General features: G+C 39.0%; 1 protein-coding gene and 1 long non-coding RNA gene across 7 annotated transcripts; one reads left to right on the top strand and one right to left on the bottom strand.

Moving 5' to 3' along the window:
* Window positions 1-390: 390 nt before the first annotated feature.
* On the top strand, window positions 391-23,014 carry LOC146485126 (uncharacterized). Of its 6 annotated transcripts, none has more exons than XM_085104085.1 (3): window positions 391-628; window positions 8,265-8,359; window positions 20,821-23,014. In XM_085104085.1, exons 2-3 carry the CDS (start codon window positions 8,305-8,307, stop codon window positions 21,750-21,752), a joined length of 987 nt encoding a protein of 328 aa, XP_084960211.1. In that variant the 5' UTR covers window positions 391-628; window positions 8,265-8,304; the 3' UTR covers window positions 21,753-23,014. The 6 variants fall into 6 exon arrangements, with proteins under 6 accessions (XP_084960211.1, XP_084960210.1, XP_084960214.1 ...); XM_085104084.1 differs by lacking the exon at window positions 391-628 and adding an exon at window positions 7,714-7,775; XM_085104088.1 differs by lacking the exons at window positions 391-628; window positions 8,265-8,359 and adding an exon at window positions 10,074-10,198.
* On the bottom strand, window positions 18,518-20,814 carry LOC146485127 (uncharacterized). Its single transcript, XR_014863505.1, has 2 exons — window positions 18,987-20,814; window positions 18,518-18,907 (listed from the first exon to the last, which is right to left on the bottom strand). It is a non-coding gene; the product is annotated as an uncharacterized LOC146485127 (long non-coding RNA).

Here is a 23,014-nt window from a genome sequence, read left to right as displayed (position 1 = left end):
GTTATGTAAATTCTGAGAACATCTTTAAGAACTATACGAGTTCTAGGCTCAAATCACCAAGAAATGACGCAGGACGTTTCATCCAGGCTCAGCCGGCCTCATTTCAAAATCTAGCGACGAAATAAAACAAAAAAGAAAGAAAGAAATTAGCCGGTGAAGTAAGCCTGGTGCCCTCTTGCCTGATGAAATTGAAACGCCAGTGAGGCTTCCGTTCAGTAAATAATAGAAATGGCGTCATAAGTTAGACAGATTCTAAAAAAAAACATGATTCAAGGAATACGTCGCTCCACCATAGGTTTCATTCATATTTTTATCAATGTATTCGCAGTTCGAATCCGCCACCGCGATCAACGACATCTTATAGCCGCAGTCTTGCATAAAGGTCGATTCTAAGTACTTCCGTTCAGCAAATAATAGAAATTGCGTTATTTTGCCTGCTCAGTGTCAAGGGAAAACCTCAGTGAACTGGTCATTCATTTTCCGCGTTATTTCTCCACTTAGTTCCCGTTTCGTTTTATCGTTGTAACCCTGTGACTGTGATATCGAAAGGACAAAGAAGAAGATATCTTCTGGTTATTGGTAGGTCTGGTTCTAAACAAGATCGATACAACGAAGATGCCGATCCACTGTAAGTTTTTATATTCATGCGTAACTCAGTATCTTTGCAGTCTCGAACTAAATCACCGTATATCATCGACATCTTATGGCGCATTCTTAGCTCATTCGTGTACAAAGGACGATTAAGTTCGGGACTTAAGCACATTATGGCGGCCATCTTGTTCAACTACTTCTTGAACGAATATACCCCCGCTATCTACCTTAGCAACCAGAAACTAAAACTACGCATGTGCGAGTTTCAGTACAAGATAGTCACAGTCTGTTACTGAAAACCGTGCTAGTAGGAAAGTACTGCTGAAAGCCCTGCGCTTATAAAAAGTGGGAAGTGTAACTGAAACAGGTGTTTGTGTGTTAGGCTCTAACTAAGAAACTCGAGTATCTATGAGTATTCAAGTATTCTTTAGTTGATTATGGGAATTATTGACTCGGTCTTTATTTGGGGACCTGTCGGGCTAGAGGTATCTGAATGATTAAGATGATTTGAGCCAAGGTTTTAGTTTTACTATTATAGTTTACATGTCGTACCACTCTTTCATTATTTACACGTAAAGTGACGTCTGGCATGTGCATTTCTACTACAAGAGATCCGGCAACGGAACGTATTCAGAACAGTTTATTTTGCGTCGTGTGGTCTCCTGCATCCAAACGTTTCGTAATTGCTTTCACTTTTCTTCCCTGTTAAACTGTAATGTATGAAACCAGAAAAACAAAACCTTCATAGAAAAACATAAAAACAGTTATAACAGTGAACCGCGTCACCCCATTGACCATAATTTGGGTGTGGATGAGAAGACAAAAGACTTATCAGACAGTGCCACTGTGTTAATACTGAAATTATATTTTACAAATAAAGTTATCTTATCACACTCCATGTCGTGACCTGTGTAAAATTAGAATATTCGCGAAGAAATTTATTGCTAAGATATTTACTATTTATTTATTATTTTTTTATTTTTTGTTATTATTATTTCATTTGTCAACCACTTTAGTTTTACGTAGTTCCGCTACTGCGCAAATATTTGTTATATGAGCGTATGTCCCAATGCAACTTCTCATTGTACCTGAAGAAGGCTGGTTTGGCCAGCCGAAATATAGTAACCTCAAAACGTAATTCTACGTTGTATCGGTCTCTGCTTCTCTTATATATCATCAGTAAAATTAGACTGCGTTGTCGAAATATATACATGTTTTTAAAGGAATTTTTTTCCTTCTATGCTAAGTCCGGTGTATAAGAAGCTAGCGCATACCATTCATTAAATGAATATATTCTTCTTCATTTTTTCCGCGTACTTACGGTCACCAAGGAAGTTGTTCAGCCAGTAATTTCTAATCAAGCAACAATTTAGTGTCTAATATCTCTTAATTACCGGACATCATTACGATCAGTAAAGAGCTTAAGAGTCTGTCTATGAGAGTACCTGTAGGCGTGATACATGCTATCTCACCGAGTTATTTGAATCTTTCAGAGATTTTTAGGTTCATCAAGTTATTTTAAAAACCAAAGTGGTTTGGGCTCCTGACTTTTCCCTGGGGCATTAAAATCCCCCAACTCAAATCCCAGGGATAAACCTGAGTCAAGGATTTGGTTTTACTGTGATAGCTTACATGCATGTCGTGCCACTCTTTCACTTTTCTTCCCTGTTAACTGTAATGTATAAAACCAGAAAAGAAAACAGTTTATTTTGCGTCGTGTGGTCCCCTGCATCCAAAGGTTCGTAATTGCTTTCACTTTTCTTCCCTGTTAACTGTAATGTATGAAACCAGTAAAGAAAACCTTCATAGAACGACATAAAACAGTTGTAATTAACCACGTCACCCCATTGCCCATAATTTGGATGTGGATGAGAAGACAAAAGACTTATCAGACAGTGCCACTGTGTTAATACTGAAATTATATTTGACAAATATCTTATCACACTCCATGTCATGACCTGTGTAAAATTAGACTACGTTGTCGAAATATATATATATCTATTTTTCATTAACAAGGCACATGTCCGTGGTAAGTCCGATGTGTAAGAAGCTAGCACATACCATTCATTAGATGAATAAATTATTCTTCATTTTTTCTGCGTACTCACGGTCACCAAGGAAGTTGTTCAGCCAGTAATTTCTATTCATGCAACAATTCAGTGTCTAATATCTCTTAATTACCGGACATCATTACGATCACTAAAGAGCTTACGAGTCTGTCTATGAGAGTACCGGCAGGCTTGATAGATGCTATCTCACCGAGTTATTTGAATCTTTCAGAGATTTTTAGATTCATCACGTTATTTTAAAAACCAAAGTAGTTTGCGCTTCTGACTTTTCCCTGGCGGGCATTAGAATCCCCCAACTCAAATCCCAGGGATAAACCCGAGTCAAGGGTTTGGTTTTACTATGATAGCTTACATGTATGTCGTGCCACTCTTTCACTTTTCTTCCCTTTTAACTGTAATGTATGAAACCAGAAAAGAAAACAGTTTATTTTGCGTCGTGTGGTCCCCTGCATCCAAACGTTTCGTAATTGCTTTCACTTTTCTTCCCTGTTAACTGTGATGTATGAAACCAAAAAAGAAAACCTTCATAGAACGACATAAGACAATTGTAATTAACCGCGTCACCCCATTGCCCATAATTTGGATGTGGATGAGAAGACAAAAGATTTATCAGACAGTGCCACTGTGTTAATACTGAAATTATATTTTACAAATATCTTATCACACTCCATGTCATGACCTGTGTAAAATTAGACTACGTTGTCGAAATATATATCTATTTTTCATTAACAAGGCACATGTCTGTGGTAAGCCCGATGTGTAAGAAACTAGCGCATACCACTCATTAGAGGAATATATCCTTCTTTATTTTTTCCTTGTACTCACGGTCACCAAGGAAGTTGTTCGGCCAGTAATTCATGTCTAATCATGCAACGATTCAGTGTCCAATATCTGTTATTTACCGGACATCATTACGATCAGTAAAGAGCTTAAGAGTAGTCTACCCATGAGAGTACCTGCAGGCGTAATAGATGCTATCTCACCGATTTCTTTGAAACTTTCAGAGACTTTTAGGTTCATCAAGTTATTTTAAAAACCGAAGTGGTTTGGGCTCCTGACTTTTCCTTGAGGCATTAGAATCCCTCAACTCAAATCCCAGGGATAAACCCGAGTCAAGGATTTCGTTTTACTATGATAGCTTACATGTATGTCGTGCCACTCTTTCACTTTTCTTCTCTGTTAACTGTTATGTATAAAACCAGAAAAGAAAACCTTCATAGAACGACATGAAACAATTGTCTTTAATCTTTAATCCACCGCGTCACCCCATTGACCATAATTTGGATGGGGATGAGAAGACAAAAGACTTATCAGACAGTGCGACTGTGTTATTACTGAAACATGTTATATTTTACAAATATCTTATTATCCTAAGTTATTTTATCACACTCCATGTCATGACCTGTGTAAAATTAGACTACGTTGTCGAAGTTTCTCACCAATTTCTTTGAAACTTTCAGAGATCTTTAGGTTCATCAAGTTATTTTAAAAACCAAAGTGGTTTGGGCTCCTGACTTTTCCCTGGGGTATTAGAATCCCCTAACTCAAATCCCGGGGATAAACTTAAATATACCACCCGGCACCCCTCCCCCCCCCCCCAAAAAAAAAATAAAAGAAAAAAAGAAAGAAAGAAATGAAAAGAGGCACCTCTCATAGTCACATTTTAAAATCCAGTACAGTGTAGTATTTAAACTGATATATTTTAATATATTTTGCAAACAAAAAAACGGATGATGTTGGACGACCTGTTCAAACGCTCCCAACACTTGGTTCAACAAAGTTTTGAACCAAACATCGAAACTGTTTAAATGGGCCTTTAGGCTATAGGCTGCATTGTCTAACCTATACGGTTTAAGACTAATACAATTGAGCCGCGCGAGCCGAAAGAGCACGTCTTTTCAGTTTAATACTAAGTAGAATTTTAGATCATTGGTCTTCTTCAGTTACTACAGAACTCCCTTGTCCCTTTTTGGGGAAGGCATATATCGTTATTTAATTAATATAACTACTGAGGGTGCGTTCCTTTGGGGTGATTCGGATAAGGATCAGTTTTGATCCAAGATAACTCGGATCATGGTGCACCAAAGGAACGGGAATTTAGTACGTATAGGATCAGTTACTATGACAGCGAGGCTTGAAATTCAGTCGCACGCTTCAGCGGAAACCCAGTGGGAAAACAAATAAATTTGAAATTAAAAATAACAACAATCACGCTCAGCTATAATTACCGAACAATGTTTACAATTTGAAGCAATCACGGTGGCTCGTTCAGAGTCAATTTTTGAAATGTCAATTTCGTGGTAAAAGCGAACGTTTATATCGGTATGTACAAGCCACTTCAACTGTTTGTACTTAGTTGAAATTTCGTCCATTTCTTGATAAATTTCAATCGATACTGGCAGGAACAACGCTAATTTTAACGACTACTTTCTACAAATTTTATGGCAGCTCCAAATACGAGGGAAATGCACGCACCATTCAAAGTGAAAACCGCTGTCATCGTTATTAATTTCTGATCCTTTTCTCGAACGGAATCGTTCCAATGATCCATTTTTGGATCTCTCAGATCTGATGAATCCTTGTCCAAAAGAGGGACCATGGATTTGTATGCTACAAATCGTCAGTTCTCAAACGGTGCAGCCTAAACACCAGAATGATTACTAGTTTAGCCATAACGCCGTGACGTATACTTGAAGGGAAGCGAAGTTAGAAAACTTGTAGGGGACTGAGAGTAAGTAAACCTGCATAAATTGAGACGGTACGAAGCAACGGGAAAAAATTATTTTACACAATTCAAGCCAACGATATGTTAATTTGTTACGTAACATGGTTAATAATTGACAGCTCTTGATCGATAGTAGCCAATTGATCAAGCGTTACGTTAAAGATTGCGAAATGTTTCAACAGTCTTATGATGAAGTGAGATTAAAATCCAATGCATTCTGTAACTATAAGAGGTGATCTCTTTTCATTGCTTTTTTGAGGGAAATATTTGGGTTTATCCATGGAAATTGAGCTGATACCACGGAGAAAAGTCAGGGAGAGTTTAAATCACTTTGGATTTTTAAATAGCTTGATGGGCCTAAAAGTCTGTGAAAGTTTGAAAGAAATCGGGGTGATAGCATTGTGTTACATCTGCCTGGTCCTCTCATGGACAGACTCTTAAATCCGCTGAGCCCAGTAATGATCAGAAATGGGGTCTCGTGCAAATTCACGCGTCTGTTTCGTAATAATAGCTTCTCAGTGCTTTATTTAACGGAATAGTTGTGAAAAAAGATCGATGCGAGTGTCAATCGAAAGAAAGACCTCGAACAGACCCTTTTGTCTGGGTGCTCGAGTTTCACTGATGCGACCCCGGCAATCAAGGAGCTTCAGACTAATAAAAAAAATCGAAAAAGAATAGTTTCCATTAACGAACCTATTAATTCACCCATGCGTTCGTTTATCTCATTGTTAATTAAAAGTACACCGTCTTATTAGTTTTCTCCGTAGGGTTAGTTCTTCAACCATGAAATAGGACTCTGAGCCGACAAAAGGCACTCCCTAGGAATTTTGCATTTGCTTGATCAATAACTATAATTTGTTAGGAAATCTTTTACTTCAAGCTGCTCGACATAACGCTGTATAAGATTAAATCCCCACAATTATAATTAACTCCACGCGTTTCTCAGCGCGAAGAGCTCCCACATCCAAAAGGCTTAACCTTTTGGTGGGAAACTATTTGCGCATCAGAGGGAAACATGTTGTGATTTTGAACTGAAATGAACGAACGTAGCCCGCATAGTTAAAGTATGACGTTCACTCGCACAGCAACTGAAAAGCACTTCTTTTTAACGTTGGAGTAAGAATGCTATTGGTGTCTTTAAGACTCAGCGCACAAGGTCGAAATACCATTTCTCCCTACAGGTTCAGCAAAGATTTGTTGCAATATAAGAACTGAGAATTTAAAGATGCATCAAATGCAAGCCGGGTGTCTCTCATGATATGATTGATATTTCGTTTTTAATACTTATTTGCTTTACAAAAATAAGAAGAATAAAATGCTTTTAGAATTTACTGACTGCCAAGAGGACGTCTTTTATGAAAGGGTCGGGGAAGAATTAGTTATAATTTTTTTCCTGTTTCACAGCCAGTTTGGATTCGCACAAAGAGGGTTGCAACGATCGAGGTCGACCGGCGAGAGGCAGTTTAGTTTCTATTGCCACGCTCTTGCCTGTGTTTCTGGGTATGACTTCACATATTCATCGCACGTGAAATGCACGCGCGTCTTGCGGATTATGAAAATTGAAGAGCGGCACGTGGCTGAGCTTGCGATCATACCATTTCTTGAGTTATATAATAGTTTTGATTTTGTACAGTCATGCATTGAATAAAATCTTAAGTATTTACGCGGAAAATTATCAGCGAGCTTGCAGTTTCGCGCTGTCTGTTCTGCCTTTTAAGTTGATTCTAAATTTTTAGTCTTTGCATGACATCATCCTCTCTTGGTGACATTTTATCGCCGAATCCACCTTAGAGACGCCTTAGAGACGGTATGTTCACAATGGTGCTGCTATGTGACCCTAGTGTTACACAATGCAAGGTGCATTGGTTCTAAAGTAAAATTCACACTGGCCGTTGTTCAGTAGGTTGCAGTACAAATTTAGGAGTTTTTATGTCTTCAATAAATACTTTTTCAGTTGGTTCAGCTCCAAACAGGCCTCGGAATGTCACACTTTTAAAAATCCCATCCGCAGAAAGATAAGGAGGCTTGTTGTGTATACCTCAGGAATGCACTGCCTATAACTTTTATTGCAATGGTCACTCTTTAGGATTTTATCCATTGTCCAAATTCTGTTTGCAGTCACAAGCCTTTACAACAGATTTAAGAGAATAAGGTGTTAATTGCGATTGCGCAGTTTGTGATGTAATAAAAAATATGTATTTCCATCGCAGGCGAGCTCATGATGTGCAGCTCACGTGGACGTGTCTCGGGTCAAATATTTCTTATTCAGTTTCCGTTATATAATTTTTAGTTCATAGTCTGTATATTACAACATGATCCTTGAACGAAAAATTAATCAGCTCCACCTACCGTAGTCTTCTCATCGCTGCCCGGCCTTTAGGCTGTACAAGGTGATTATTACCCTAATAAGTCTGTATAGGAAATCTTAAAGTGTTAGCATTCGTCCATGTAAGGCTATTAGGTAGTGCTGATTAACGGTTTGCTAGCGCTGTAAATTATTTTCTAACCGTTGGGTAGTTAAATCCAGTTGAAACATGGCTGTTGCTCAGTGGGTTGAACTGTAACCTCTGGAGGTGTCTTGTTTTCCATTTTCCAAGTTAATTCACTTCAACCGGGCTTCTCGGGATGTGTGAACGATTTGAAGGCGAATTAGAAGGGGACAGGCTTCCCGGACGCGCTCAAACGGCGGAAGCGCCGAGAGCTTTCGTCGTCTGAGTACGCCCAGGAAGCCTGTTCGCAGGTTAGAGGCGAACCGACTAAAATTAAACCATCTTGTCCCCGCTTAGTACAAGAGCGAAAAAACTAATCATCTCACTCCCCCGTTAATGTCATTTTTGTGTGCGAGACCTGTTGTGACTAACTGAAATTTACTTTTACAGTTATTAAACTGATCCAGAGATCCGACTCCAGCTGGTCGAGATGCCTGTCCAAATTAGTATAAATGAACAACAGGGAAACACACTGATCAGGGGAGGTGAGTAACAAGTAACTTGATAATCTTAATAACTTAACTTAAACGTAACATTATCGGCATTTTCTTACATTCAATGCCTTTTATGTGCTCAAGCGTACGACCGGTGGGGGACAGTTCGAAAATTTGAAATAAATTTTATATGAAAAGCGTTGACGGAAGACTTCATTTAAAAATACTCTCAATTTTCGGCAAGAATTTGTTGGTTGGTGCATGGTCATAGGTTCAAGATAGGTATCTATAAGATGAAAACAACACTCGATTACATTTTTCAATTTTTCATGGACTTTCTGACCCATGTTGAGTGAAATCAGAGACAAGCAACTTTGGGGTATATGAGTGAAATCAAATCCAAAAACCCAAAGGATATATTGTGTTTTCATTCAAAACTTCTGATGATTAATCAGCACTTATACCAAAAGACGCTAGATAAGACGATTTTGATGAGTCAGCTGGGAAGGTCGACTTCCGTATATTGACGAATTTGTATCGGGAACTAGAGCTGCGCTTACTGGCTTTATCAAAAAGCTGTTCCAATACGACCAAAAACGGCAAGGTACCCCGTTTTTGCGACTAAGGAATGAATTGTTCAAGTGTGGTGCTTTGAATCCGTGGGAGGCGTTTTTAAGTGGTTTGAAGGGTTAGGGTTAGGACTGTTGTACTCAAATTTCCACCAGGAAATCTAATAAGCTTTTAAGTACATACTTCAACTTATGTCTCACTGTCCTGAACTTGCATTCAAGTAAGTGTACGTTCTTCTTCGCACGTTTTGTCTTGGACGGATGTCCGTAAGTTTGAATTTTGCGAATATTTTAAGCCAAAAAAGAGCGGAGATTTTAGGTTCTAGGTTTCGTTGCCTTCTGACTGCGAAACAAACTCAAGTTTCCTTTAGGTGGACACAGAAACCGCATCAAAAATCCCAACGTCATCAGAAAGAACTGTTCTCCAAATAGAACAGAATTGAAACTATCAATCTCGGATAGGAGCCATTCCGTGATAACATTCTTAAACTCCCATAAAGAGTTAAACAGCACCGCCGCTTGAAGGGAGAAAAATGCAATGAATTCAGGCTGTTGGACAAATCAGATGCAATGACAAATCACGTGACACATGAGCAGAAGCCAGATTCTAGTTTCCCCAAGGGAGGGGGTAGACAAGAGTACAGCCGGTTACATGCCAATTCGGGTCACCCTTTCACCACCCTCCACGTTTACATGAAATTTGGGACAGTTCGCGCTCAGTTTTCAATGCCTTGTGTTTAATTCTTTTTGCTTGACTCTAAGCAAGTCAGCTAAGTGCATTAGGGATGAAACTGTGTTAGCCTTAAAGATGGCCAACGATTTTTACTGTGTACTGAACGAAATGTGTTTAGACAATAGAGAAGATAACAGTTCCCTTCGATCAAAAGCCGTCGAAAAATAGCTGACGTCTAGCGGCAGCCGAAAATTACATAACAACAAAAGAAAAACAACGAAACAAAAAAATCTGTAAAGAAAACATGTTGCAGTGTTTAAATTCTTTCTTTTTTTTTAATATCACCTTAAAGACAACCGGAACTCTATCGAATGGACTTTGTCATTGTTAATCGCTCCATTGACACCACAACCAAGCCAAAACAAAAAATAATCGCATACTGCCAAGAATGATATAAACTCTTGTGCCCTGTAAAGTGATTAAATGACAGTGACAGGGCAATTCTGTAAGAAAACTGATAAGTTCAAGGTGACGAGACTAAAAAAAAAGGAAAAACAAAAAGAACTCCAGCTGTTAAAATAACCAAACAGTAACTCGGCAACTGATCCACTGAGATGTTTCCTAACAGCACGCACGCTAGTTTAGTGGGTAAGTCATTTTACTACTCTCGTTGTGTACTTTTAAAACAGCAATTCTCCTACATTCAATACAAGAGTCCCATCTGAAGAAATTTCTCATCCATATTAATATTTTTGTGCACCTAAGTGTAACTTTACAATCGTACGTGAATGAGTTTGCATTCCGCCGGTTTTTTCAAAGATCTTTACAGACGTCATATAATCCCGGAGGCTATTAAAACGTTATAGCCGATCAATTTCTATTGTTCTTTTCATTCGGGCTAATTAATGTGCAAATGCTAGTAGTAGTAGTAGTATCCAATTAAACAGTTTTAAATTCTTGACTACAACAAGAAGGATAAAATGGCAGGGTCACGTCCGTTGAAACAACAGATTTTATTTTAACAATCTAAGATAACACTTAAGCCTTTGATAAACGGTGCTTGTGCGTAAAAATTCAAATCAAAGTCACTGACTAGTACATTCCCGTAACACTGTTTGTTTTGTTGTGCAAGATGGCTATCATTTTTGGGTCTGTTGATAAAATCCTAAAGTGAGACAATTTAGATAAAAGTTATCAGGCAGTGCCATTATCTGGTACCTGCCTTTTTACTTTACAAAAAGTTTGGATGCAACCATTTTTTAAAACTCGCGATTATGCAGTAGCGCTGAGCATACAATGATTTATACGTTTTACAGCTTTTTCGAAACTTTGGAAAGCCATGAAAATACTGAAAATGATATCGTTTGTTTTTTTCTTTCTTAGTCAAGTTGAACTTGGCATTCAAGGCCCCGCGCACAGTCGTAAAATTTAAAACGTTAAATGAATTCTCTACAACATATTTTTCGTCGGCTTTTTGTCTGCGGTACCGGTTTGTTTGTTTACCTAATCGCTGTTATTTCTGTTCCTTTGCACGTACAGAATAACTTTCCATTCTGTTAATTGCTTGGCCATAAAAGTTCTCAGAGATGTGATAAAATTTACTTCAGTCAATCAACTCAAGCGAGCGTTTATAAAGGAATGTCATGTACTGAAACCTTCCCAGAATGTGGTCCTGTTTGTAATTAATTAAAATGGTCTATACAATAAACTTTCAAATAAATTTTGACTGTGTCATCATTGATATTGGTTGTAAACTGTCACGATAAAGGAAAACATCTTTTTGTCTTTCTCGAGCATCTACATATTTGAATGACACTTCATTTAACTTGAGCATAGCTGGCAAACCGCACAAAAAATGAATTCTTTTGTCACGTGTAACATGTGAGTGGCAGAAGTGTCCGCATTTCTCATCATCCCGGCTTCTCTCGAACAGTGAGCCATTTTGGTGAGTCTAAAATGTTTGTAGACATCATTTACTGGATATTTCTTTATACCTCATGTAATTCTCTCATCTTTTCTATGTTCCCAGATATTTTGAAAGCGGATTTTTAGTTTAATTTCATCCAAAAACATCTTTTCTTTGTAAAGCTGCTTAAGGCTTGCCTTTAATAGCGCCTTTAACTATTACACTCTCTCGACTTAAAGGGCCACTATGTTATTTGTTAGGCAAATGCATAGTTCAGAACCGGCAATGTGGAAACCGGCTCTTCATCTGCAGACTGGCTTTAGTTTTCTCATGGCAAGACTAATGAGTCCAAGGGAAGTTCGAGTCACAAAGTTAAGTTCAAATTCAAGATCACTGATGTAGTTTTTTTTTTGTTTTTGTTTCTGCTAACTTTAATTTTGAAATGTTTTCATAGTTTGTAATTCTTGTTTTCCAAGAAGATGATGAACAGTCAACAGGCCGTGTAGGCCCATCCGCTTTGAATCACTATACTATTTCCCGAGTCGCGCGCGCAGCTTTTCAGCAGAAATCCTTACCTAGCCCGAGTCGGTATTTTTAGAAACATTCCTCGAGCAGATGTCAAAAGCATTACTGAAAAACGTTTTCCATGAAAGCACGTAGACAAAAGCACATAACATTTTTTAACGTGCTGTTATGTTGTAGTACACTACGGTTCCGATTGGGTGCTGTGACTCTGCCCGCAACAAGATTCGCACTATAACTGACTTCATATAATCATTAATTCATATAAAGATGCTAACCCTGCTATTATTATCTGCTTCAAAAATCCGGCCTCTTATGCCTCAGTAACGTGTTAGTAAATATACAATCCTTCCAACTTGTAATAGATGGCGAGGAGAAGGTTATGAGCTATTTCAATTTCGAAACGTTGCCAGCTCACACCTCAGTTTGCAATCAGTTTTCGGCCGAAAGTTGGACAGCAACTAGTCAGCTGGAGAAGTAATTACCATTAGATGGCTTTTAACCTGAAGTCAAACGGAACTGCTTAACTATAATCACCACCAGCAAGACTGGTAAAATGTGGGACAAAATAATTATTTGAGCTTGACTCGAACTTGACTCTAGCCTCCTACGCAGACATTCTTCGGCTCGTCGTCACGAGCCAAAGAACGTCTGTGGTTCCAGAGACATCTAAAATTCGTACAAGCCACATAGTGTTGTGTTGACCAGCAGCAGCAGATCTTAATGCTGCTTATTTTTGCACATTCAACATTCAATCTTGTTTTGGTGTGCTGATACACCTGCATTTAACCGTCTGCTAGATCGAAAGGCTACATTAACCACACGGCTTTAAGCGTGCACAGCGGCACGGATGTCGTCAGTAGGGAAACGTGACTCCAGGTTGTTAGAGTTCATAAAGGAATTCATGATTTCAATCCCTCCGGAAGTCTTTATCTGGTTCACATGAAGCAAGATTTCTGTTTTCTCAGATATTGCGTGTTCATTTATTTTTCAGTTTTCTATTTCGTATTTTTTACGTTAACAGTGTCCCCAATCAAGGACGGTGCCTGCTAACATAGAAGTATTTTGCAAGGGCTATTAGATCCTAAAAGAAAACTGGGGGTAATAACGCTTTTTTTCAGAGATAAGCAACAATAATTCTAAAAAGCGTTAAAATACAAAACAATGTATGGAACTTTTTCCCAAATTAAAGCTTAATCATATATCTCTGAAAAATGCGTGGTTACCCCTAACTTTATTTTCACCATTACGAAACCCGAGTTTCTCCAATCTCGTTCCCAGAGCCCACGTGTCTTTTGGTCAGACTTGGCGCTGACCAAAAGACACGTGGGCGTCTGGGAACGAGATTGGAGTTCTCAGACCGTCTCGAGATGCGCAGAACGTATGCGCAGTAAGAAAAGGACTGACGCACTGTCCTTAATTAGGCATAAGTGAGCCACAAGTTCATCGTATAAACTCCATCAGACACATATAACATGCGATGCAACAAACAAAAGCTGCATCACCGACAATTTAATCGCGTGGCTACTTCAAACCTGCGGAAAACGGATATTTCAGAGTACAGAACTGCAAATCATTGTATATTTTTTATACCCTGCTGGTTTGACTACACGCATTTAACGCTATAACCAGTGTTTTCAAAATAAGCCGTCGGCCGTCGCATGCGACGGCAACTTTTCTATTTGCGACGCCTATTTTTCACTCTGATAAATTCCCAAAATAAATAAAGTGATTGATAAATAACTTACTAGTTTACCAATGAGTTAATAAAGCAATAAACAAACAAGCCTGGCTCACATTGCGCAGAAACAATCACATAAACTGACTAGAATGAACGACGATCAAACGTAGAATGGCTCAGTTGCTAGGCAGCGGTTTCTTTCAGCCAATACTTCATGCAGTACTCATTATAAGCACATGGCGAACTTCGTGTAACGTTTGCGTATAGTTTGCGTAAAGTTTGCGCGTAAAGTTGTTTTAAATATACAGGAAATTATTGTTTAGGCTGATAACAACTACGTTAGTCATTGATTGTTATCTTCAGCACTGATGATGTGTTTTGTGAGACTGACAAACGTTAGTCAAAGTCTTCTCAAGTGGAGGCAACAGCCACATGAACATTCTGAAGGGTGACGTACTGAGGCCCTTTGGTTTTGCTTTCTGTTTAAGCCTGTAATAGCTTTTTTATAACCAATAAAGTGAAAAATTGCCATGTTTTCAACAAGACTCGAACTGACCGTTTAGTGCTTCACAATGCAGGAAAATGCATCCCAGAGAGTATAACACGTCAAAATTTTCTGGGGGGGCATGCCCCCAGACCCCCCTAGAAAGCAACGCCCTCTGGGCCTTGCGCAGACACTACGTGTCTGCAATGACTCCGTGCCTGCAACGTCTACTTTGACAGGTCCAACTTCTACTTGAAAACCTACTGAAAACGCTGTATAACGCTGTGCAAGTAATACAAAAAATAAATTTTTTTCCTTTTCCTGCTACTATTCGAGTATTCTTCGCATCCGGAAAAGACGTTCAGGTTCGAAACAAGTGGATACGGTAAAGTTTCGAATGTAAGCGACTTCCCTAAGGTACCAACCTCCAAAGTGACTGGACTTTCGGTACGAAAAACATTGAGGACTTTCGTACACATATATACTTTACATGCTGTAAACCTAGATACCCGATTTAAAGCCTGAAGGATCGCTTCAGCAGAAGAAAACTGTACATGTACCTTCATTTTTTATTGTGTAGCGTAACAAGACAAAAAAATGACTTTTTAATTTTTTGGCAGTGCTGATACTCAAATGTGGTATAGTAAACTACAGAAAGTGGCGACAGGAAAGGGCTGCTAAACTTGAAATTACTGAACAACGGACATTGTTAGTTCTGGAACTGGCGTATCAACTAGTGACGGACGTCACCTTACTCGTCACGTGACCCTACACGATAAATGGTTTACTTAAAATTTTAAGATGCTTTCAGCACTCTTGCATGACGCAATATTGGTATCTCTGTTGACGGATGCCACTATATTTCATCTCTGATTTCATCTTTCATCCGTCTTCATGCATTAGAAACGCAATCGTAAGAGTCCCGATTAGATTAAAAAGAAAGTGAGTGGTGAAACTGTGATCAAGGCGCCAATGAAGCAGCCTAGAGTTGTCCAGCTTGCGCTTGTTGCGCATGCACACCGTCATTAATGGCGCGTTTGAAGAAGCTTATTTGGCCGGAGTCTGTTCTCGCACGCATGCTTGTTTCGTAAGGGAAAACTGGGATTTATGAGAAAGAAATAAAATGTGAGATAACCATCTACCAGTTGAACGAGAACATTTGCAAATTTCATCCCGACAGAAGGGGTAAAATGCTAAAAGTTAAAAGTTTAAAAGTTCTAAATCACGCCCGCGGGGTGTTTATCCAGCCTGACTGAAGCGTCCAAGCGTCAATAATTCGAGGTGGCACTTCGATGAAGCCGAATACTCAAAAACTTGGCAAGTCTATTATCCTTTTTTGATTAGGATCTCAAATGTGAAGTCTTGAAAGTACAGTACTACAACTGTTATGCCTGTGAAGAGCTTATCAAACGACATCGCCGGATGTTGTACATTATACATTCATGTAATCAATTAAGCAAAAGAATTTTGCGGTTTTGCGGAAGACCTAGCATCGAGCCTTTTCGTGGCTTGTGTACTTGTCTCTCTGTTTGTTTGTTGGTCTTTTTTGTTTATTCGAGTTGCCAAGACGGTCTAGATACTATGGTGATAATTACAGAACGATCCTCGTTTCAGCCAAAAGGGATGTTTTTAGCCTCAAGCTTTGTTTTTCTTACGGCGCGGTATGCGGAAGAGGCTGTGTACTTTAATACATGTTGGTTGAAACCCACGCGAAGTTGATACACAAATATTTCCAGTCGCCCGTGAAATGCTAATTAACTGGTAGTGCTTCGCATCATTCGCTGTTAGTCTGAGATGTCTTGTTTGAGAGTTCTTGAGACAACTTGGGAAGAGACACGGGAGGGTGAGCGAAGGAAAGGTAAGGCAATTTCGTTTTCTCGTGTGGGCTACACCGCGGGATCATGTCGTGTTGCCATGTTGTTTACGATTTTTGGCTCTTTTAAAAAACTGAGATGACTAAGTAGGTGTGACTATGTAATTGCTTGTGCACCATTTAATATGCTGTGCAATGTGGTTGAGTCGATCGTGTGAGTCTTTGGATAAAATCCTTACTGAATTGCTGCGACCATTCTTAAAATGGAAGCCCTTGTGAACAGAGGAAGTTACTGTAACTCTGTTGTTGTGCCGTGCAACATAGTTATCGGCTTTTTTAAAAAAATCGAAATTTTGAGGTGTGACTATCCATATATAAAATTAGTAGGCCGGATGTACTCGCTCGTGATGTTTGTACGCACTTTTGCAAAATTTATCTTTCTCAGTCGAGGCTTGAGATGTGGGCGCGAGCAAAGGTCAGGCTGTATTTGGCGTGCGCGCGTTTCCTGTCGTTTCCTGACATATAAACCACAGAGAACTTCACTGATCACGAAATGGAGGAGTTAATTCAAAGTATTTAGAACAACAAGTTCACTCTAAATGGCTTGTTTTTGTTCTCAGTGTCGGAGTAAAGAAATGAGGTCGAGAAACTGATGATCGTTAATGTCATGGCAATCCTTTTCAAGTTTTTAGATCGGCAGTTATTAGTATTTCTGTGCCAAACAGTACATACTAAATACATTGAATCGGGCTATTTTCATCAGTGTATCGACACATACAGTAAGCTCATCAAGCTAGATAATTTTGCAAGCTAATCAATTATATTAGAGGTTTCAGATCGCTGTTTCCTTCTCAGAAATCTGATCCGATTAATTTAAAATATTAGAGGGCTCAGTTCTTGTTCGGCTTAAAGCACAATAGCCGGGATTAACCTTCACCTGAATTCATGCATCGGTACAACTCACCAATGGCCACAAATTGTATTTTTCTTTCAATGAACTTGCGTTTGCCAAACAAACGCGACATTAGCATCAACCCAAATCTAAAGAACCTTAAATGTTGCAATGGAATAATTGAATCAGTCCTCGCGTACAGAAGAATACGTTGATGCTGCACTCAGGACTCAGCATAGCTGACTTGTTCAATCACGATTCTGTCCATGATACGTGTCCCATCTCACCATCTTATGGAAGTCAGAAATCTTTCCTTGGATGTGAGATACAAGGGTTTCCGTTATTTGCTCAGTTGTCTGTTCTTGAAAGATCTCGTTTCCTGCAATAGGATTTCCGATCTCGCCCTAAAAGTTCTTAGTTTCTAGCCAAGAGAGGATCCTCTCTTGTTTCTAGCTTATTCCACCGTCCTCTCGGCCATTATCAGTAAACAAAGTGAGAACGATGACAATAGTTACTTAATCTGTTTATGACCTATAACCTCCAAGCTACACTAAGGTATAATGGTTTCCGTTTTCTTCTACTTTTCGTGATCTGCTGCTTGCGCTATTGCCTCGTAAATTAAGAGCACAACTTAACTAAAATAAAATTGATTGACTGAAGTTATTTTTGCCGTGATGGTGACCGATGAAAACAAGTTTTTGCTCGGTATAGTAGCGCGGCCTCGTTTCTGGCTGGTCCGAATATAAATTAGTACAACTCTTTAGAAACTAGTGGAAAACGCTGCTTACTTATAAAGAAAACCAGAACGGCCAAACTCTAGATTGTTTAATATAAACAAATAATGAGTTAAGGGTCTAGATTTTTCCACCTGCAAAGCTTTTAGAACCTGTCCTCCGGTCAAGTTTGTGCGAGAAGGTATGACGGCTTTGCTCCTTCGATTCCGGCGCAATTTGGCTGTGAAGCGTTAGGAGAAGAAGACTTGCTTCTGCTGTTTCGCGACTCGATGTCGGTCGGCGCTTTTAGATTTCAATTCGTTTTAAGAAGAAGAAAGCCGAAGAAATTGGATTGAGATGAATAAGGAATCCGGAAAACAAACTCAAACAAACTGAACGAGGTATTTGAACAAAATACTTGAAATGTTGTCTCCTGTGTTCGATGTATAAGCTAATACTTTAGATGAAAAGTTAAGCTAAAGCAGAATTTTTTCCCGAATCACTATGCTAGCAGGCCTTTTTCGCATTTTTAACCGCCATGTTCGCCCCTTCAATACGAAAGGACGTAGTTTTCTTTTTTACCGCGGAACTGAGAAAATCAGCTTAATCCTAACTCTTTTTGACTAAATCCTAATTACTGGGGGCCATCCATCGAGATGAACCGTTCAGGGTGCCGGGCCTGAACTAAGCGACAAATTTTGCCAAATGAATATTTTACGGGACCGAGTCTTTGGAAAGGCGAATATGTAGTCATTCAAGGTTTTCGTTTCGTTTAGTAGGTTGTTTTTGCCTTTCAGAAAAAGTTTGCTTTTACTTAAAATTCTTTTACTAAAAAATTCGTAATTTCATCGAAAAGTTAAATAGAACTTTTCTGTCAAATGAACGTATCGTAAAAAAGGGAACATGGCGTAATTAGATGAAATGTTTGCAAGTATTTGCATAATTTACGTAATCTCATCTTCGTTTTTTTTTTCCTTTGGCTAAACAATAGAAATGATTTGAATCTTCCCAGTAAAATATTTAGAGTAAATAAGGACCATAAAAAGATTAGTTTTTTTAAAGATGTTTTCGTAGTACTTGGTAAAAATAATTTTTCCCAGATGAGTTAGTATTCAACTCTTCCGCGGTCGGAATAAGCCTCAGGCTTAAGTTAAACATTTGAAGGCGAGTTTAAGTTAAACTTTTGAAGTTCTTAGCGCTAGGAATCGCACAAAAGTACTTCTTTTCTTGGGTAATGAACGACATCTGCATTTCTTTAAAATGATCCGAAAAATGTGGAATTGTACTTATTTTGTCATTTATCACGAAGCGAACGTGACTGGTCAAGATAATCGGCAATACCAGAACTTGCGGCCGGTGAAATCTTTATTTGGACTGGAAAATTGCCCTTTGAGTTCAAGCCCTGGATCATACATGCACCAAAACTTAGTAAAAGTGAAAAGCAACAGAGCAAATCATGCTGAAAACCCTCTGCCTCGCCTTGGACACTCCGTTTTCTTCTTTATGCTTGAACTGATTTCACTCAGTAAAACATAATTCCACTGCCTGGGGACATGCTTTTGTTCCAGGTTGTTTCACTATCGCAAATACGTTGGACAAAAGATTAACTAACAAAACATTTGTCGCCATTGATGAGTTTTGCATGCAGCTCAATGAAAGTAAATTTTTATTGTTAATTAGCGCAGGAAAAAGACCTTCATTTACAAAAACAATAATGAAACGTGCTTACGTCGTAATGTCCACGCCCACTTCAGTCTTTGATTTCTGTCATAAAAAAGCAATTGAAATCCACCAGGTGCTAATTTAACTCCACTATGAAAAGCTCCTAAAAAAAATTAAGTGGCAAAACTAAATTTCAGAACAGGAAACATCAGAGTTGTTCATTGCCAAATCACATACTTACTCCTTTTGCTCACAATCACCATGGTAACTGCAGTAAAACAATAACAAAAGAGTCTTTGTACTTCGGATATAAGATATTACAGTTGATTGAAAAAACCTTGTCGGGTAAAAAGTATATACAGATCCAACAGCTTTCAGCGAAGTGTTTCACCATGTATAAGCCTAACTACATTTTTTTTGCTAGAAAATAAAAGCACGTAAGGTTTTACGGGCTTAACATTTACACAGGACAAGAAAAAAGGCGCGAAATATGTGTATGCTAATTAAATCACCCCATAATTCCAGTAGGTCGTAACTTTCACACTTTGATCGGGATCGAGTGTTTGCATGTGCAAAACATGTGAATCGTATACATTCATTCACGTGGTATTACTACTTTGATCGACAAGCTTTGAGTGTATTGCCCTTTGCTCTCTAATTCGTGAGGGCTAACTGCTATTTACTTAAAAAATCTTTTTTCGAGAAATGCAATCACAGCATCACGCCATCAGTTAAATAGTTTGCACCCGAAGACTGAGCTGCTTACTTTGTCATGTAGGTCATCAATAGCTACTTAAGTTAATTCTTTAAATTCTCACTCTCAGATTAAGGTGAACAACTATTCTATTCAGTTTTTCGGGCGAACGTGTGCTGTATTTATCTCTAATTGATTCATCTGCAAAGCTAACCCGGTTCGTTGTGCTTGTATCCGCAGTTTTGTTGTAAGATCATGACCCCTTAAAATACACAAGTCCTACTGCTCGATTAAACAGATCATTGTCTTGATGCCTTAAAAAAATACTTCAAGCGACAAATCACCATAGAAAGGCTCCTAAAGCCGAGAGTGTTTATAAGAGAATTTACCCTGTCCTTTGCTTAATTGAATTTTGTAAATTAACGAGTTAAAAAATCTACCGGTAGGTGGAGTCATCTCATGAAGCTCTTGAGAACAAACGGTGGATTGATGGATTGAAGAAATTTATCTGATTTATTTTGCTCTGAGACAAACTTGTTTAATCAAGCATCGCCCCACAAGCTGCGGGAAATCACGCAAGCAGATTTTGAAACCCGTATAAACCTCTTTTCTTCGAAAGCAAGGACCTAAGACAGTGAACACTTTCTTCAGAAGGATGAGGGGTCGAAACCGAGTTGTAGTTTGGTGCATTTTATACGCTTAAGTCCACGTGATATGAACGGGAAATAAGAATTATATAACATAAGTCAATGTCACTGTATGTGTTTATATGTGGGAATGTAGTTTACTTGAGATGTAATCGATACGGTACACAGTGGGTCTTTAAAGGTCGTGCTGTGTCGCTTTTTGTCTTGGTTTAAGGTGACAACAATTGAACAAGCTACATTTTTCTTTCGTTATCAGGTGATGTGCCTTACCGGCCGGTGACTGGAATATCTAAACGCGAGGAAATCGTCCCGATTCTTCAACACTGGTTTAAAATGAGGGAAACCCCAATGTACAACTCAGAGAATAGCTTACTTCCATTGCGACGTAAGATATCACCTCCCACGATTTTGAACTTTGAAGCTCACGCTATTGAACAAGCGGATGGCGATAAGGAAATCACGAACGCTTTAGGCAAAAGAGAACGCTTGTCATCTGCTTCATCGAGGAGCGTTTCAAGCTTGAAGTACGAAACAAGTCTGTCCGAAAGATGCCTCACACCGCCATTCACGCCACCGGCAAATTGCGATATTCGGGAAAACTCCGCGCAAAGCTTCCGCGTGAGAAGACCTTCAGAGCATTTTCTCGAAGTCTTGGAAGCACAGAAAGGGGGTCAGACGCTACCTAAAATGCTTTCAGCAACGTCTTTGCCTCCATTACAAAAACCGCCGAGTCATTCGGAGGATTTCTTTAGAAAGTCGTCTGGAGAAGTTAAAACTGCGTTTAGCGGAAACGTTTCCAATGGGGGCTTTTCCCGCCCAATCGATTGTGACAGCCAACTACTTCTCGAGTCTGGGGCGAGAAAGGCGTTCGTTACGCTAAACCTGGCAAATGGAAAGATTCTTCGAAAGACGAATTCTCTACCTGTGATTAAAACGTGTTCTGCCCTTACAAATGGATTAAGTGACATAAACGGTTCCCCTTTTCGAAACCGCACAAAATCCGCAGTCATCAGACGGGAAAAGGCGGTGGACGAGTCTGAACGCGCGCGGTCGCCGTTTGACGAAAATTTAGAGGAGATAGAAGACGTGAATCAAGTTTTTGATGAAGACGAGGAGGAGCAGGATCCAGAAAAGGTCTCCATGATCTGTAACTGGTTAAAAGAGTGCGAAAAAGCCAAAGTTACATAACAGCTGGCTTGCAAAACAAAAGTATTCAGGAAATTTATCTGTAAATAAAAGGTCTCTATGTGCGTGCCGTCGGCATCCAGCAGGATATGAACACTCGGTTTCTGTCGTTAAGTATATTTATATAACGCGTCAAAGTTGTTAGGAAGAATAGACTTTTTATGGCTTTGTCATCACCCTAGTGAATAGAATAGAGCTCCTCTAAATTAGCTGCATTCCGAACTTTGAGCTTTAAAACTGAATCAAGCAAAGACTCCATGTGTTGGTTTGAAAACGTAGAGAATGGCTAAGACGTATAGAAAACTCAGTCATTTTCCGATACAATTCTTAGAAAATCAAGTAGACCACAAAAAAAATGTATAGGGTCAAATTAAACCGCTACAGACAGATCTCGTGGATTTAGTTTGGTTCCTTGAAATAATCTTTTCTGATCTGAATACGATATGCAACGAAGCAAGCTAGATATGGAGAAGTCAAGTGGATTAAGGTCTATTCTTCCCACCGCTTGGCGCTTGCATTCATAGATCGTGATGCAACGTGTAAATGGTCCGATTTAAAAATCCGAACTTTACTCACGCTATATTCACCCCTGCGGCTGGTACGAGGACGGGGCATGGTATGAGATCAGTATTTTAAACTCTGTGAAGACTACAAATAGTTTCTTTATTTCTTCCCTGGTAGAGAAAATGTCTGCGCCTGCTCGAGACCGATAGTTTCCGCCAACAATTTTCATCTTCACGCACCGGCGTCGAAGATTGATCAAGAAAAAGACAAGCTGTTTGTACTCTAATTATGTAAGGTGTTCAAAATTATATTGTTACGTCCGAAACACAAGAAAAAGTGTGATTTCCGTAAAATTTCATTTCCATCTTAGTATGTTAGCTTACATGTTCAGCAATTAGTATAGACAAAGGAAGTGGCCTCTGCTCTCCGCTAAGTTATTATATCTCGCCCGCGCGCTATCGAGATGTAGGCGTTTGTTTGTTTGTTTTCTGCCCACAACAGGACAGAGCTGTCTTTCTCAAAGCATTTCCTTTGCTGGGTGGTCTTAAAACATTTACCTTTTATTAAGAAAAGAAGGTCAAACTCTCATCGATTGTTGCGTGCGATGTGTTTTTTCAAACAAGGCGTTATTGTGGTTGACTGTACATATCGAAATATCAAAAGTGTGTGTAAGGTTTAGTTTTAGCATGAGTTCAGTAACGATTGTGGTTAAGCTCAAAAATCTTGCCTTTACGGAAATAAATGTTTAGAATCATTGTTAA

This window comes from Pavona decussata, unplaced genomic scaffold, assembly GCF_977016875.1.
Source record: "Pavona decussata unplaced genomic scaffold, jaPavDecu1.1 SCAFFOLD_28, whole genome shotgun sequence".
Lineage (NCBI taxonomy): Eukaryota > Metazoa > Cnidaria > Anthozoa > Scleractinia > Agariciidae > Pavona > Pavona decussata.
This window is presented reverse-complemented; position numbering and strand designations above follow the sequence as displayed.